Consider the following 17956-nt stretch of genomic DNA (forward strand, 5'->3'; position numbering starts at 1 on the left):
TAAACAAATAATATGATATTGTATTTACTTTCACTAAATCAATATCAACATCACGGTACATGGAGCATCACGTAAGAGCATTAAGTATTATAATAGGTTTTGATTAGTTTTCGGGGCCCTAATGGCGAGACAAGAAGGTGGTCCAGGGACAAAAGGTGCGGTTGTCGACGCCAGTGTCCCTTTGTGGTGGGCGGTGGTAGTGCCACAATAGTAGGGGCGACAGTGATACATGGTGATTGAGAAAGTGGATGATAGATAATTATTAAAGATACTCTATTTTGTTCCCTTACTTATTTCCATTCACTTTCCCTTTTATAAACCAAACACTTCCATACGACCATACATAGCATATACTTCGTACTATTAATCGTTACTACGTTACAAACTTGTGACAGGTTAAGTACTATCAAAATTTCCCTACAAGTCTCCCTTGTAACGGACATATACATTAGTATGTTACAAGCTTGTGACGGGTCAAGTACTATCCAAATTGCTATTTTCTAGACAATCTGCTTCTTATTTATTCCACATAGTTAATACTTAACCCGTCGTAAATCTACACCATGCACTTCTGCAGCAGATATGCCCGTCACAAATAAGAATTTGGGTTCATTTCCACCCTAGTCCAATTCCCAAAACTAGAGTTCATCCAATCCATTATACTCACAAACTGATTAAAAACTCAACTCCCCCTCTTTCCTTTCCTTCAATTTTTTTTCCCATCCCCGACCACCATGTCCAACCCTCCACCCACCCCCAACCCTCCTCCCGACCCTAACCCCCCTTCCACCTCCGCCAACCCTAACCCAACCCCAACCCAAACCAAGCTCCTCTCCCGCCCTCGTAAACTCCGCAAACTCTCCCCTTCCCAAACCGCCACCCAAACCTCCTCCGCCACCCAAACCAACCCACCAACCCAAACCCGACCCTTATCCTACCCAAACGAAATAACCCTGGCCCTAACCCACCTCCGAACCTCCGACCCAACCCTAACCCCACTCCTAACCACCTACCAACCACCTTCCTTCGACGCCTTCCAACCACCATTCCTCGCCCTAACCAAATCCATCCTCTACCAACAACTCGCTTACAAAGCCGGAACCTCAATCTATTCCCGGTTCGTTTCACTTTGTGGCGGTTCGGATAACGTCCTCCCGTCTACGGTCCTCTCCCTATCCCCCTCCCATCTACGCCAAATCGGCGTATCGGCCCGTAAATCGAGTTATTTACATGATTTAGCGAAGAAATACGTGAATGGTGTATTATCTGATAAAATGATACTTTCGTTAGATGATAAGAGTTTGTTTACTATGTTAACTATGGTTAATGGGATCGGTTCATGGTCGGTTCATATGTTTATGATTTTTTCGTTGCATAGACCGGATGTTTTGCCTGTGAATGATTTGCAGGTTCGGAAAGGTGTTCAATTGTTGTACGGGTTGGAGGAATTACCTCGGCCTTCGCAAATGGAACAGTTGTGTGAGAGGTGGAGACCGTATAGGTCTGTTGGTGCTTGGTATATGTGGCGGTTAGTCGAGTCTAAGGCCAGTGCTAGTGCCGGTTCTTCCGGTGAGGGAAACTCCGGGGTGGCGGTAGGGATGGGGGTGCCACGGCCCTTGCAGGTGGTGTTGCCTGGGCCGCAGCAGGAGCAACAACAGCAGCAGCAGCGGCAACATCCTCAACAACAACAACAACAACAACAGCTGCTGCAGAGGCAACATCCGCAGCAACAACAGCAGCAGCAGCAACATCCTCAACAACAACAGCAGCTGCAACAACGGCAACATCATTTGCAGTCGCAGTTTATTGATCCTATTAATGGCATCATGAATGTCGGGTATGAACCCTTCATTTGCTCAATATGTACTTGCTGATCATGATACTGTATCTTGAGCTGAATGCTTGTTTGTGTGTTAGCTCTAGTTTTACGGAGTTGGAAAAAGTCTATATTCGTTGGTTCTAGATTACCCGCAAAGTATAGGTCATCGAATGCAAATATGCAATTGTAGAGATTTTATTCCGAAGATGTAGTCATACAATGGAATTATAGGGACATTTTTAGTATTAGGTCATCTGAAACAATCTGTGTGTGTTGATAATATAGCGGCCAGTGAGTTACTTCTGGTTCCTTTACAACACCATTTACAGTCTGGGTGCTTTGAGGCAATGGGGTTATGTTTTGGAAATATGAATTGGAGATCCTAATTAAACATGTTCACATTTTATGGATTTATGATCCGAGTGAACCATTGAAAAGATAACGATATTAGCTTTGTTAAAGTCATAGACCAACCACTTGAAGAAAGAGCTAGAATTTCCTAGAACTCTAGAAGCATGAATTGCTGTTGCGGAAAAAAGGTAGTAGTTTCAATGGACAAAAAAGAAAATAAAGTTCTTCTAGTAAAGTAGTAATTGATCATTGATCATACTTAGTGTTGAATGTTGCAAGGTCGGCACCAAAGGGATGTGATGGAAATTACTCCTTTCATTTTACAGTTAATTAGAGTCCAAAATCGGTCTCTACTATGTGTTCTTAGCCTGGTTCTTTGAAACAGTTTTTTAGAAAATTCAGTCGGTCATTGGCTGTTTTTCTTCTTGTTAGGACACCTACCTCTGTAAAAGCACACATATGAATATTGTCCGTGAAACAAGGGTCTGGAAGCGTCCCACATTATTTTAGTGGGCGCTGATGTTTTCGTGTCATATGTACATAATGCCGGACCGGACCGGAAGAACCCGAAGACCGGACAACCCCTTACCCCCAGAACTGAAATCCGGACTGGTTATGTAGGGACTCAAAACAGGTTGGAACCTCTTTTATCCAGTTCCGGGTTTGGACCGGCCGGTTCTGCTAGAAAAGGTAATTCGAGGTTTTTTTGAGCTTGGACCAGACCGGTGAACGGTCACCATGTTTCTGTGGACCCGAATACCGGTCACCATGTTTCTAGGTCGATCCGGTTTGATGGTTTTGGCCACTTTACGAACACCCCGTAATTCCAATTACTCATATGATAAGATGATGTTAAATTTACGATTTCCAAAATATGAGTTGGGTTTTTCCTCGTCTCTCATGCTTTTAAGTATCGACATTTTTGTAGAAGTGTAATTTTTGGGTCTCGATCTTATCTTAGTTTTGTAATGCTTCAAATTGTTTTTTGCAAGTTTTTTTGGGTGTCGTAAGGTGTTAGTTTTGTATTCATTGCTACTATCACTTCCATATTTGCTGTGTGAAAATGCGATTGTGTTTATACAGTATCCAATCTGGATTACCCAATGTTTGTTGTGGTTTGAATCTAGGTCGCTCTACCCATCAAGATCGATCTATAAAGGTTTAAAAGGTTACGGTGGCTGCATTTGATGACATGTCTCACACACATTTATAGCACAACGACCGATATAAGACTGCAATGACTGATTCTGAGGTCCCGGTTTGAGTTTCATCATAACATAGCCTACCAATTACACATTAGAGATCGAACTGTACATATCACAATGTGGAACTAGGATTATTTGTTCTACGTTCATTTCTAGTGATGACTTTAGACCGGGCTTGAATTTAGCCCTTTCAAATTGGACAGTTGATCTTTGTTTTAGTGATGTGGAAACTTTGACCTTATGTTATGCTCTAGGATCAGTTATTTGCATCTTTATCTCAACTCTTGGCATCTAATTATTTCCATTTGTTGCAGTTCAAATTACGCTCAGTTGAATTGAGGCTTCTCCGATCAAGACCTGTAATTAAGCATTCGATTCCGTTGAAGGCCTTTGCCTCATATAGGTATTATTTTCTGTATCTCGACGTTTTTTAGCTAGATCAGAACTAGTGCCCTGTACCATTTATCTTACTAGAATCCATTTTATTCTCTGTTTAAGGCGGACAGAATTGTACGAAAGAACATTCGTTAGGTTAATTAGATACTCTAATCTGTCAAACTTCGTTTTAAAGTGTTGTTGGATGGATGATAATGTGTGCAGAAGGTTTATCCTTTTGTGCTTATACTCTTATACGAATTGTTTACCCTTAGCTGTTCGAATTATCTTTCCTTTTCCCTTTTCTACTTTCAGCTGTGAGTGATCCTTGCTAACTTCTATTAGGTCTTCATTTAATGGGTGACCGTAACTCGTTAACCTACGTGAATGAACATGCCGAGACTCTAGAGTTATCCTTGCTTCAGTAAAAGGTTCTGGTAGAGTAATAAAGGCTATATTTGGGCTAAAGAGCAATATTCTACTGAAACTTCTAGCGGCAAATATTTTCCATCACACGGCTTTTTACATAAGCCTCAATTACACCCGGCTTTGTGTGTTTATGTACATATCATGCGACCAAGTGGTAAAGGCCGAACTCTTATCAAAGTTTGAACCACAAGCAGTTTTGAGCATTCTGATTTCTGATCATGGCTTTGTACTGCGGCACCCAAATAAGGCACTGTCTGCCTTAATTTGTGATTTCTTTTGATACCCGATTTACCAAAAGCATATAATCCCAAGTTCCTAACACTTCATTTGCAACATAACTAAAGCTGAATGAGAGGTGCCAAAAGGAGGATGCCCACCGCTAACGCGTTGTGTTTGATGGGTTTGAGAGAAAGGGAGCGAGTTTGCCTGTGTAACATTTTTTTCGTCTACATGTTTGGCATAGTCTTCTTTTAGTGATGAAATAGCGGACGTCTGATGCATTTTTTATCCTACTCCTTAAAGGCACCGGGTAATGTTGCTTATGTGATGAGCGGTTTCAGATTCCGTTTGTTGTAGGCCTATGCTTTATCTGACTACTGATCCTTGATTCGTTCCCCTTTGAGTTAAACAGCACTTTGTTGTCTCGTCGATTTCTTGTATGCTTGCTTGTTTTGCTTGGCCAGGAGTGCGTTTTTTTTTTGAATCAGTTACTTTTCTCGACTATTCCTTAATCTCGTTTCATGTCAGATCAGTGATCTTTATGCTGGCTCGAGTGAAGAGACTCGGATTGAGAAAGTGTGGTGTATGAGATACTCCATATAATGTTACAGAAGAGCATTAAAGTGGAGGGGGAATGGTTCCAAGAGAGTTCCCCTCTATTGGGGGACTTGTTTCTTTCATACCCTATTCTCTTATGTCATGTCTTTCTGGTGAAATCAATCATTCATTTCTTGAATCGCTTCGATCCTATTTTATGTAGGATGTTCGATTTACAATGGTGGAGTTGAGCCTCAATTTTTTTGACGGAAACTCTTAAGCTGAACTAAACTGAATTTATAAAATAAACTTTATAATAAAAACGAAATTAACTGAACGGAAAGTAAGTCTGAAGTAACGGGGTCTTAGAAAAGATGTGGCGATAACTAAACAGTAACGACATTGCCCCAGTGTCTTATTGGAATAATGCCTCCAACAATCCTGCAAATTGTTGGCTAAGGCTTAAGGGGAGATTGGATCACACCTGCAAACAGATCGGGTCGTGATGGGTTCGTGTTCATGTTACATGTAAATGGGTCATGAACCCTTCAATCCAGACCCGACCCAATTAAATTTCGTATAGTTTCGTGTTCGTGTCGACCCATTTACATAAATGGGTCATTAAGTCTCAACCCAAACCCGTTAATTTCGTGTTCGGTTCATGTCGTGTCATTATTTGCCAACTCTAGATTGGATGTACGCAATTTATCCTTATATTAGCAACACTAACAGACAATTTTCAAATAATCTAAGATGAAAATTGTGTCACTAACAGGCAGTTGATGCAATTTTTAAACGATCTAAGATAAAATTGTGCCGAAACCGTATTAAATGACCGACCATAACTTCACAAGAAATAGAACCCCAAAATTGGAAGAAATCTTGTGATTTTTGTCATCTTTAGTAGGCGTCGACTAGTCGACTACTACGAGGAGAGTTTCTCTCCATTTCCTAAAAAGAAATGGAGAGGCCATTTCTTTTCGGTGGTCCAGATTGTATTCTGGCATAATCGAACTGCTCAAAATTTATGGGTAAAAATAAAGGGATAATGAAATTTGGTGGGAAAAATATTATTAAATGAGTTTAAGAGAAGAAATGGAGAGAAAATAGAGAGAAATAAATGGAGATGATCCATTTTCGACTACTACCAACCCTCCTGATTCCACCACATCACCCCTTGAGCAAAATGTGTGAACATTAATTTTGAATGGGGCCATACGGATTACGGACCAACCAAGATCCAGGACAAACATTGGGCCAAAATTCTGTCGGCAGTGGGCCAGTGGCCCAGTGTCATCACACTTTCTGCAATGATTGCTGCTATAGTACTACTACTACTACTAAATAGGAGTATCTAATTAATTAATATTTTTATTAGTGTTAAATGAACGGTATTTTAAATTGTGTCGTATAAAGATTAGCAGAAAGACTCTTTTCAGGTTAGCAAAGTTTGTACGGTTTAGTTTAAATTGTAACGGTAAAAGAGCATTCAAGCAAGAAATGCAGTCAGAAAGTGAATAATATTCTTGACCGAGGTTGTATGGCTTGGTCTACTGAGACTTTTGCAGTAGCTCCGAGGACTAAGAGGAAGGAGGCTCACCTTTATTCAGTTTGACGACTTTCTGTTCCAATTTCGCCAGTTTGTAATTTTAGCTCGGTTGGTTGGAAATCTACCCGATGTTTGCATTTTAGCTCATTAGTACTCCCTTCATACCACACTAATGGTAACATTGAAAATCTTGGCATTATTCATGCTCGTAGGAAATTTTCGATATTATTCTTAATCTATAAGACAAAATATAGTCATGTGAGATCTTGTGTGATTTATTGTCATGAATGTTACTCCCTCCGTACCAGACCAAAGGTAACGCTTACTATAAACGGACGTACCATACCAAAGGTAACATTCCTCATTTGGCCCACAACATTACCAAGTTATCCTTATACCCATTTGATATTTACACAAAATATCATTATATATCCCACATACCAACCCACAATTACATACTCACCTATTATTTCCTTCTTTACCCTTACTTTTTCCACCTTTTCTTAAATACTCCATTTTTTCTCTACGTTACCTTTGGTGTGGTACGGAGGGAGTATAAGAATATCAAATTTTTATAATTTTTAATATATTCAAGTCGCAAAACGTGTCTCGACAAGTGTGAAAAAGTCAATGTTACTATTAGTGTGGTATGTAGGGAGTATATAAGGAATGGTATGTAGTGTCGTTTTAATGTTTTATATATGAAGGTTCATTGTTATCAGAAAAATAAATAAAATAAAATAAAAATAAAAATAGAAATAGAATCATACTACCCCATACCAGATCAATGGTAACACTTACCTAATACGGCCGTACCATACCAATGGTAACATTCCTTATTTGACCCACAACATTACGAAGTTATCGTTATACCCTTTTGATATTTACACCATATTCCACCTATCAACCCACAATTACATACCTTACCTATTTTTTTCCCCTCTTTACCCCTATTTTTACCCTTTATTCTTAAAAATATCAGTTAGTATGGTATGTTGAGAGTATCAATATTAGTTACATTCCCACTGCCATGTCATAATCTTGGTGTTTAATGCTTTTTTTCCTGGAATTTCTGGTAGAGATCTTGATTTTTAATGTGATGCAGTGGCATAAAGAATGTCTCCTTTTCTCGAGAATATTGTTGTTATATGATATGATAAAAGAATTTATGCACATTACAGCCATGCTACCCTCAACTGCTCTTTTTTGGATGGTTTCGATTCTAGTTGGATGACCACCTTAAGCACATGGGATTAACGAAAATTAATAAATTAGCGATTTAAAATAAAATGGTCCATTAACCTTTAATAATTATTCAGAGTTACCTCACACTTTATAGAAAATTTAGAAAGAAGGATGTTGGTTACATAATACATAGAGCTATGTATCGAGTTACACTAAGTCTTGCGTCTCATGAATACGGAGGACTAGACAATGTGAGGGCCATGGAGCTTATAATCACCGAAAGAAATATCTAGTGTCACAATTCATAATTCAACAAGTTTATAAAAAGGTCGTGTTCTTTTGAAATTCAAATTTTTGAATTTTTATGAACTGAATTTATAGCATTTGAACTAAATTTATGAAGTTAACTTATTAGGATCTGAGATGAAATATAATCTAAATTTTTCTAAACTAAATTTATAGGATTTGAATTTAAACTGAATTAATAGATCTACATCTGAACTGAATTTATAGGATTTGAGCCTTATAAGAAATGGGGTTGTTTTATCTTATTTCGAATTTTTTAACCACAAGAACCAAAACGTAAACCATGAACTCAACTACAGACACTAATTTCTTGTACATATTTCCCACAGTACATAAGCTCGATTTTTAAAAAAAGTTTTTTGATAACTACTACCGCGGTATTACACGGTTTTAGAACTACTACCAAAATAAATTGTTTTAAAAATTACTACCAATTAGTTTGATTTTTTTTAAAAACACTACCAAATCTCATCCAAACCCAATAAAACAAAATCTCACCATTTATTTTTGAATTTACATCTTAAGTTGTAAAGTTAGATAGGTGAATTAGATGAAGTAAGTTAAAATGATTGCGCCCAAAAATGATTGACAAATATAGTGTTGGTAATGTTAAAGAGATAAAATTTATCACTTAAGATGAAAATTCAAAAATAAACGGTTGAAATTGTGTTTTATTGGGTTTAGATGAGATTTGAGAGTGTTTTTAAAAAAAAATCAAATTTACAGGTAATAGTTTTTAAACGAAAATTATTTTGGTAGTACTTCTTAAAACCGTATACTACAAAGGTACTAATTATAAAAAAAAACCTAAAAAACGATATGAAATCTAATCCCCACTAGAGGTATGACATATGTCACCTGCACCAGCTTTGTAGGCTTTTTCCTGGTTTGGTATGAAGGGCGCTTTTTAGACAATCAATCAAACCATGTGAAAGTTTCCAATAATGTATATAGATGCCGATATGCTTGACTTGCTCATAGCTCGACTATATTACGCAAAGCTTGTATACTTGTGTGTGGTGGGCATCTTAAGATTCTTAACATGTTATTAAAGCTTTTCCACATCAACAAATAACAAGTGAACATGGTTGACTTTTTGACCTATGCTTACTAGGTCACCCAATTTGACCAACCCTATTTTGGCTCATAATTACAAGGATAGTGATAAATATCGTCCGAGTATTAAATATCTTTCAAATTTGATATTAATTTTAGAATTAAGAACCAAATATACATTAATCAATTCATGTGAAGTGGAAAAAAAGTGTTTGATTGGAATGTGGGAAGTGAATTCCATAGGAATTCCCACTTATCTAGGAGGATCTACGTAAGCAACTTCCCCTATTATAGAGGAATTAGAGTTCCTATGGAACTTCAATTCATGTGATTTGGGATAAACAAACAACCCACCAATTTTACAAATCACATGAATTGCAATTCTTCTGTTTTATGTTGGGTAACCAAACTACCCCTAAGTATTTGTTTCCTCTTTTTAGCTTCTTAAATATATTCCTAAGGGTTGTATTTATCATTTTCCTAAAAATAATGACGTTCTATTTCGCTAAATCATCTGTTTATTTTTTTTATTAAAATATCTCTTTTTAATTCTGCACGCTTAATTCTATTACACTGTACATTATGAGTTTAATATTAACCATTTTAGAGACTAATTCTACCAAATGTCTAAAAAGAAGGAATCAAACAATCAATTTGTTTCAATCATTGATATGTAAATCACTACTATTTTATAATACATTGGATTTTTTGTGAAACACAACCTTTAAAAAAAACTCTTTGCGAAACACTACCTTTAAAAACAAAGATTGTAAAACGCAACCTTTAAAAACAAAAAAGTTGCAAAACACTACTTTTAGGCCGGATTCCGTCAGCTTTATTCATTTCCGGTGTCATAATAGCTCGCACGTGCCACTTGACATTTGTAATAGCAACTCTCTTAGTGTCATTAATTGTAAGCAACATTATAATTATAATAGAGAGTAATAAGAAAATGTACAAAAATCCTTACCTTACCTTAAATGTCCAAGCAACAAGTTACTATTCACTAATGAATAGTAACTTGGAGAATGAATAGTAATATGCAATGGGTGACTTTTGGCGGGTTTGGTTTTGGTTTCTCGTTTTTCCTTTCTTCCCTTCACAGCCACTCCTTTTTTATTCCAACATACTCTACTTTTTCTCCTTTTCCTCCCACCCTTTCCTTCACCTCTCTCCCTTTTCCTCCTGTTTGGTCGCCTAAACTTGTTGCTGCGCATACCTCGAGGTGGTCATCGTCCTCTCTGCTGGTTATTGTATATGTTGGTTTTCCCTTTACAACTCTTTCTTTTTTTCCGTTTTTCACTATTATTACTGTATTCCTGTGGTTTTTTTGTTGCTACTCGGATCTGGGACTGTTTTTTTGGGATGGCCATTGCTGAAAATCTCATGGTTTTGTTGTTGGTTGTAGCCGGTTCGATTTGTTTCTACTGTTATTGTTGTTATTATTGCTATTTTCTTAAGATCGCATTGTTTTGTTATTAGTTATTCTTATTACTGTTAAGTGTTATCATTATCGTTCCTGAATATTTGGTTTTGTCTTAACTGAATATTTTTGTAGTTTAATTACGATCCTTAAAAATTAGGGCTTGTTGATTTCCCCTTCCTTGGTCACATTGTTTAATTGTTATTTACATTGTTGTACTTTAATTAGGCGATCCTTACAAATTAGTGTTTGTTCATTTCCCCTTCCGTAGTCACATAGGTTCTTTATTCAGTATAATCCGATTAATTGTTATTTCCGGTGTTGTAGTTGAATTAGGCGAGAAACTAGATAGAAAAATTGGGTTGTTGGTCTTGTCTTTATAACTCTTTCTTTTTTCAATATTTTATGAACATGATGGGGACAATGGATATTCATTCTCAATCCATCCCACAGCTCAAAACTGTCCAATGAAGATCATAATTTCACATGCTTCATCAACTTGCTTCCCATTTCTTTAATCATTTCCATTTTCCAATAAACCAACCTTTTAAATTTCTGTACATTTCTATCAATTTTCCTTAATAACGAAGAAACACAAATTTCAAGTTACTTTGGATATGGTCGCTTTTTTTGCAATTTAATCAAAATTCTAATAATGATTCCCCGTTAATATTTCGCAGGTTTGATGATCCGGGTTCTTATTTAATTCCTTTTTTTTTTGGAATTTTTCTCAATTTGAAGATGACTGTTGTTTACCTGTTTATGCAGAAATTACTATAGAATTAGACCGTCTTTTATTGGTTAAACGCTCGTTTATTACGGTTGGTCTTACACAATACTATTGAATAAGATTGTCTTACGGTATAGTTTCGGGCTTTTTATTGGTTAAACATTCATTAATTAAAGGCTTAAAGCACAAAATCTCACTTTAGACGGACACTATCCGTCTAAAGTTGAGACTAATTGTTATTACAGCCGGTCTTACACAATAACTACTGATTTTATGTGATTGCCGCTTGGTTGATGAGGTCTTTGTTAAGTTTAATACAACCGTGATCTTTCATTTTATGATTAGGAGCAATTGTGGGTTATATTATTATAGGCAATTTAATGGAAATTTAAGTGCTTAAAGTGGAATCTTTTGCTGTAGAAGATGTTGTTCTTTCATTTATTTATTAGCTTCAAGTTTCCATTCAATTAATGAAATTGGTCCAGTTATTTCATACTTTATCGTTTTGTGACATGATTTATAATCAGTTTCTCAATTTTTTATTATACGATTTAGTGGAGTTTCACATTTATAATCCTGTACGCTATTTCTATGATGATATTTGATCTATATATAGTTTATTTTCTTCTTATAGGGCCTCTTATGGTGAGCAATGGTCATGACTTGATAAGACGTCGACTAAGAGACTAAAAGAAGGGCTGAGGCAGGTGCGCTACTGCTTGAGAATAGGTCATTGCGAATTACACATGTTTTTTACTTTTAGGGGTGTTTAAGTGATTCTTGGTTATAATTTCTCCTCTTCTATATGCTATCTAATTTCAAATTTCACGATTTCCATGTTGAGGTATGTTTAAGTTGTCTTTTCACTTCTCTGTCTCTTCTTCATTTTTCTCTTTCTTTTGACTTCAATGACTGGACTCACAAACTTGGTTCAGATATACGCTTTTTCTCTAATCGTTCTTTTGCTTTGTGCTACTGCATGAGTCTTCTTTGGTATTTAGCAGACTTGCAGGCTGCAGATGTAAGGTCCCTTAGTTGTTCTGAGAGTAGTGATATTCATTATCAAGTTCAAAATCCGTCAGGATTCTTTAAGAAGGTGTTACAACAGACGCTCTCTTACTTAGCAAAATGTCTAAACTCCAACAAGGAAAATGACATTTGTCTGCTGCTTTGACTATGTCAATTATGACCATTAATCTATTCAGTTTGTGAATATTAAGTTAAAAAGACAAAGCCTTGGTAAGTGTTAAGAGTCATTGTTATGGTCGTCGTTTAGTTCAGTTGGTCCGATATCAAGTGTGTCACTGCAGCTCAAGAGGAATGTAGTGCAACCAAAAAGAGGCCCAATATTGATGTTTAAGTACCTCAAAATGTGCAAGAAGGAGATCCAGGGTTTCAAGAACAAGCAAGGAATGCAGGTTAGACATCCAACCTTTAAGTGAACTTCTTGATGAAATCCTTTATTGGTTATTTAAAAATACAGTCTTTGCTTGTTTTGGTGGTAAGAATACACCATTTGTTGTAAGACATCCAACCTTTTTGTTGTATATATCCATGGAGGTTAGACATGGCTGAACCACCAACTTTAATGTTGTTTGTTTTTGATGTTTAGTTTTCGGTTGATGATTTAGTTTCTTTGTAGATGGCAAATTAATTTAGGTTTCGTTGCTACGGGGGTTTAATTTGGCAGGGTGGTGGGATTAACAAGTATAAGAGGTTCCGAGTTGTTGGGAATTGTATTTTCTGAGCACAATGTGGTGATTAGAGATTTTAAATAATGGACATTAATTGTTTTATTCCATATAGAAGATGAAGGTTGAATATTAGCGGTATTGAATTAAGAACAAGGTACATCAAGTGATATAGAGTTATTGACAACATAAACTACAGTAGTGATGCTACATAAGTTCGATTTGGTCGAGGTACAAAAGTAGGATATGAGCTTAGTAGGGTTGTTAAGTGAGAAATTGGTTTGGCAGAAACCACCTACATTCTTTGATCAACAACGCAACACTACTTAGCAATTCTTTGATCAACAACACTTGGCAATTTACAAGAAACCACCTACATTCTTCAATCAACAACACAACAAAATCGTTCAACTGATCAATTTATTAGCTTAAACCAACACAGACTCTCATAGTCATATTATAATCCGCTATATCAAAGAGGTAAATGTGTTGACTACACTTTTTCAAGTCCATACATTACATTACATATGTAGGAAACTAGGGCAGAAAATACACAAATTTCCAAGATATATGTTGGTAGCCAAGTAAATTAATTTGAGTAACTCCTCGGGTTTGATTATTTGCTTATTTTCATCTTAGAATCATCATAGTTTTCAGATTTTGTAGTGAACATTTTCTATTATTTCCTGCTGTGCTCTTTACTCTTGGGTGCACCGTTTTCTATTCAATGAACATGTGACACAAGAGTAGCATAAAGATAATCGAAAAGATAGACACACTCCACCTAAACCTTTAGCCAGGAAAATGAGAAGAGAGCCTTTTTAGACTTGGGTGAGCCTATGTTACTCCGACTCGGCTTGAAGGGTCGGACACGTGTGCGGATACAAGTGTCGGACACGACTATTTTATGAAAAAATGTCAAATTTTAGGTCTAAAATGACTTGGCTTTTATTCAACCATTTTTTGAATTTAAATGTCTGTACTCGTGATCCAGGGTATGAATGTACTCTCTCCCTCCGTCTCAATTATTTGTTTTCCTTTGTTTATAATACCCCTCACAAAGAATTAAAGAGGTAAACAAACGATTAGAACAAAGGGAGTATGAGTATGTATATTGCATGGAGTATATCGAGACTAATACTCGTCAATACATTGATCATCGACTCTCACTTGAAAATGGTCACATAAGGCTAAGGTCTAACTTAAGATTACTTTGATTTTTTGGCTGCATCTACAGTCCTTAAACACGCATTTCACATTACAATTTCGGGACTGACGTGATTGATGTTACTTTTTGGGTTTGGCATCGGAGGACTTTTCAACCATCGGGCCTCTTTGCTGCTAGAGTAGATTTAGAAGGAACTACACAAGTATGATATTGCACTGCCGGAAGTAGAGATCTTGTATCTTGAGCTTGATAGTATTTTTTTTCCTTGTGTGTACATCTCTATGCAGGTACTTCATGCCCTCTTTACTGGAGAGGATCCTACTTGGGAGGCATGGCTGAATGTTGATACTTCTGGCTTCTCTGGCATTGCTAATTTAGGAGGAAATGGTATTAAGCTTAGGCGAGGATTTGCTACATTTCCGTCTCCAAAGCCAACTCAGGTTCATTCCTCTTTAACTCTGTAGTGTGCTTTGACGGACGTTGAAATGATCATCACTTACTGAACAGCATGCCAACATCCCTATATAATATTTGTCATCGTTCTCATAAATACTCCCTGTGTATTTATCTATTATTTGGGACAAAGCCACGTGCATTAAGGAAATCATAATTTGAGAGCAAAATGAATGAATTAGCGGTTTAAGTATCACTTTGTGGCTGCTATTTTGTTTGCTATTTCTGATCATTTTATGTAACTATTCCTTTTCTGTAGGATGAATTGTGTCAGCAGAAAGAAGAGGAGATAGATGACTACTGCTCACAGGTTCGCCAAATTTCATGCTCATTGTATCCATACTTCATATGCCATGCTTTGTTGTATGCAACATGAAAAGAAGTCTGTCGAGGACCGTAACGCACGGAAATCAGCTGACATTATTTTATCTGGAAATTCGCGTTTGGATGAGGTGCTCTACTGAAATTTGATTTTCCATGGAACTCTAATAGGGATGGGTTGATAATTTAAAAGCGCAGCTTTAACCTGAGAAATGCTTTGCTGTGATTACAGGTTGAGGAAGCAAAAGAGATAACAAAGCTCCAGATGGGACAAATGTATATACTCCCTCCTATTCTACATAACCGTCCCATTGTGAAAATGACGCAAGAATTAAGAAAGTGAGTTTAGACCATACAAAACGGACAATGGGACAGTTATGTGAATAGACGGAAATGGAATTGAATTTGGACCACATAACACTTACCAAAAATAGACAATGGGACAGTTACCCGACTAGACGAAAATGGACAATGGGACGATTATCTGGAATAGGAGGGGGTATTACTTAACCTTTATTTTTTTTTTAGAATGGACTATGAAAAAATACCACTTTTTGTCTCAACTCAGAAATTCTGAATCATTCACAGAAGGCTACAGAGTAAGGAATTGTCAGGCTTTAGCTTAAAAGATCTTCGACAGCTAGAAAAACAATTATCATCTGTGAAGGCAAAGAAGGTGATTGTAACTTGCGTACATCTTAGGTTGTCTTTTTGAGTAGAGAGATACCGACAATAATTTTGGTTTTAACTGATGCAGGACCAGTTATTGATGGAGCAGCTGGAGCTCTCACGCTTACAGTACGTCATATACTCACTCGTGAGTGCTTCACATGTATGATCACTGGATATTTTTGAAGAAGATACAGGCAACTGAAAATTGAAATTTTCTTACGTAATGGTTAGAAAGGGATAAAATATAGTTGTTCACTGGGAACCAATTCTAGGTTCACCATAGCTACGCATCCACTTGTTTAATATTATGCCACATGATTGCTTGAAGTTCAACTAGGTTATGTGTTTAAGTGGCTGGTCAGTGTTGGAGGTCCAAATGCAGTACATGTACGTTAGATTCAAGCCAGTCATTTATGTTCAGTTTACTAAACGTCGCTCTTTCATGATTACTCTGCTTTATCTAGGAACAAAAGGCATTGCTGGAGAATGAGAGCTTACACAGACAGGTGATTAAGTTCATTTATTATCTCATCTTGCACACAAATTAAGTGTGGTTTAGCGAAATAGATCCAAGTATTTAGAAATTTTGGGGTATTGCAGGTGGCAAAACTTCAAGGCTTTGTGACACCAATCGAGAAATCGAGGAGATGTATCTAGAATACTATCCCATAAAGAGAAAGGTTTCTCCTGACAAAGTTGTTGCTTTAGCTAGCGGTGAATTTGAGAAAGAAGATTCAGATGTTACGCTCCACCTAGGGTACTGTTCTACCCTCTTATTGCCATGGAAATAGATTTTTATCTGTTGGGACGAGAATTTATCTTTCATGATTCATATTAAATTGATTCATTCACTCAGGCCACCATGTGGTGAAACGCGGAAAAGGAAGGCATGTGAGAGCGAGTCCGGAAGTCCAACAGTTAGTCCCTGATGTTTCTCTCCGTGTCAATGATGGTCACAGTTTTTGATCATGTTTGATCCAGACATTAGAAAAACCAGTATAGCTTATGTCAAGTATTTTAGTGACATGTTAGCTGCCAAACATTGAGATTATTGTTTTATGGAGAAAATTGTGAGAACGCTGAATTGATTTTCTTATCGGCAGCAATGTTATGATAACATATCACATGGCACTTGTTTATGAACTTTGTCAAATTTGTCCAAAATCAAATGTGAGATAATTTTAAAGTTTGTGGCAACGAGCCTATCGGATATACGGAGTATTACTTATAAGTAAGCTGAGGATGAGATGACTTTATGTGTGAGACCAACTCAAGTTATATTGTTAGTCTCACACGTCTTTGTTCATTACATCCTATATTCCTATTTGTGCATAGGTAAAGCTCACAATTATGACTCCATCAAAGCTGACAATTATGACTCGATCTTAGTGACTCCACCAAAACTAGAACTTGATATGACCCGACCCGAAATATCATTTTGACCCGGCCTGAACTCAACTCGACCCTAAAAGGGTAGGCTGACATTATATGACCTGAACTTGATATGACTCGAACCAAACCCAACCTGACTAACCAGAATGTCTCCAATCTTAGGATGGTAAAGAAGTGTGATACATTAAAAAACCTTGCAACTTGAAGTGAAATATAAACACCCTCTTTACTCCAATTGGTTACTGTAGTCACTAATAGTGGTCGTCTCCGTTTCATGCATTGTATATGTTGCTTTTCACAAAAAAAAATTATGAATTATCTATAAATAATCTGCATAAGAAATTTTTTTGCATTATTCTCACGTGCTCGTAGCTCAATGTGAAGGAAGAGGGGGAGAGGTATGAGGAAACAAGAGGATGATGAAGGGAGTAAGAGGAAAATGGTGAGTATATAAGGAGAATAGGGCGGAGGAGTAGTAGTAATAGGAAGAGAAATGGTTATAATGAGAAATTTTAAAAATTGTAAAAGAACTACACTTAGAAAATAGAATTTATTAAATGTATCGAATTTTGTTTTCATTAGTATGTCAGTTAATAGAGGCAATCGTAATTAGGATGTCATTTTCTTCAAATAAGCATAGAGAGACTAGACATAAGGGGAGGCACGGAGACATTAAAATAGAAGGGGGAGAAGGAATAAAAAAGGGGATAAGGAGGATGAGAAGAGGGATGAGGATTAAGAGGCGTAACGTTAAAGAGAAAAAAAAGGGGGAAGGAATAGAACGAGGGGAATGCGGGGAAGAGGAGGAAGGGCAAAGGGGAGTAGGACAAATAGTAGGAGGAGAAGAGGAAGGGGGAGGGGAAAGGGGAATGGGACGAAGGTCGACGAAGAGAACAAGAGGGAAGAATAGGAGGTAGGGAGAGGGAAATAGAAGATTGTAAACGATAAGAGGAAAGAAAAAGATGAAGGGTGAGAGAGGAGAAAGGGGAATATATGGAGGAGTAATACGAGAAAAAATTGAAGGAGTAGTAATATGAGAGCAAGTGGAGGAGGAGAGGAAATGGAATGTATAAGG

The 17956-nt window shown here is 36.9% G+C and overlaps 2 protein-coding genes across 8 annotated transcripts; both read left to right on the top strand.

The window, feature by feature from the left end:
* The first annotated feature begins 646 nt into the window (after positions 1-646).
* On the top strand, positions 647-4024 carry LOC141596281 (DNA-3-methyladenine glycosylase-like). 2 transcript variants are annotated; one of them, XM_074416385.1, is made up of 3 exons: positions 701-1742; positions 1785-1837; positions 3690-4024. In XM_074416385.1, the coding sequence occupies exons 1-3, from the start codon at positions 735-737 to the stop codon at positions 3712-3714; spliced, it is 1086 nt and encodes a 361-aa protein (XP_074272486.1). In that variant the 5' UTR covers positions 701-734; the 3' UTR covers positions 3715-4024. The 2 variants fall into 2 exon arrangements, with proteins under 2 accessions (XP_074272487.1, XP_074272486.1); XM_074416386.1 differs by having other exon boundaries at positions 647-1837.
* Positions 4025-10122: 6098 nt separating this feature from the next.
* Positions 10123-16610, top strand: LOC141596282 (uncharacterized). 6 transcript variants are annotated; one of them, XM_074416388.1, is made up of 11 exons: positions 10123-10290; positions 11819-11913; positions 12495-12602; positions 14331-14483; positions 14756-14806; positions 15050-15093; positions 15406-15493; positions 15575-15614; positions 15952-15995; positions 16090-16246; positions 16346-16610. In XM_074416388.1, exons 3-10 carry the CDS (start codon positions 12537-12539, stop codon positions 16144-16146), a joined length of 543 nt encoding a protein of 180 aa, XP_074272489.1. In that variant the 5' UTR covers positions 10123-10290; positions 11819-11913; positions 12495-12536; the 3' UTR covers positions 16147-16246; positions 16346-16610. The 6 variants fall into 6 exon arrangements, with proteins under 6 accessions (XP_074272489.1, XP_074272490.1, XP_074272492.1 ...); XM_074416389.1 differs by having other exon boundaries at positions 11819-11891; XM_074416391.1 differs by having other exon boundaries at positions 10123-10256; positions 11819-11891.
* Positions 16611-17956: the final 1346 nt, after the last annotated feature.

The sequence above is a fragment of the Silene latifolia genome, chromosome 8 (genome assembly GCF_048544455.1).
Source record: "Silene latifolia isolate original U9 population chromosome 8, ASM4854445v1, whole genome shotgun sequence".
Classification (NCBI taxonomy): domain Eukaryota; kingdom Viridiplantae; phylum Streptophyta; class Magnoliopsida; order Caryophyllales; family Caryophyllaceae; genus Silene; species Silene latifolia.

Coding starts and splice junctions, on each gene's coding strand:
- LOC141596281 (XM_074416386.1), top strand. CDS start 735: ATGTCCAACCCTCCACCCACCCCCAACCCTCCTCCCGACCCTAACCCC. Junction 1,838..3,689: donor AATGGCATCATGAATGTCGG/GTATGAACCCTT, acceptor CATTTGTTGCAG/TTCAAATTACGCTCAGTTGA.
- LOC141596282 (XM_074416387.1), top strand. CDS start 12,537: ATGTTTAAGTACCTCAAAATGTGCAAGAAGGAGATCCAGGGTTTCAAG. Junction 12,603..14,330: donor AGAACAAGCAAGGAATGCAG/GTTAGACATCCA, acceptor ATCTCTATGCAG/GTACTTCATGCCCTCTTTAC. Junction 14,484..14,755: donor CGTCTCCAAAGCCAACTCAG/GTTCATTCCTCT, acceptor CCTTTTCTGTAG/GATGAATTGTGTCAGCAGAA.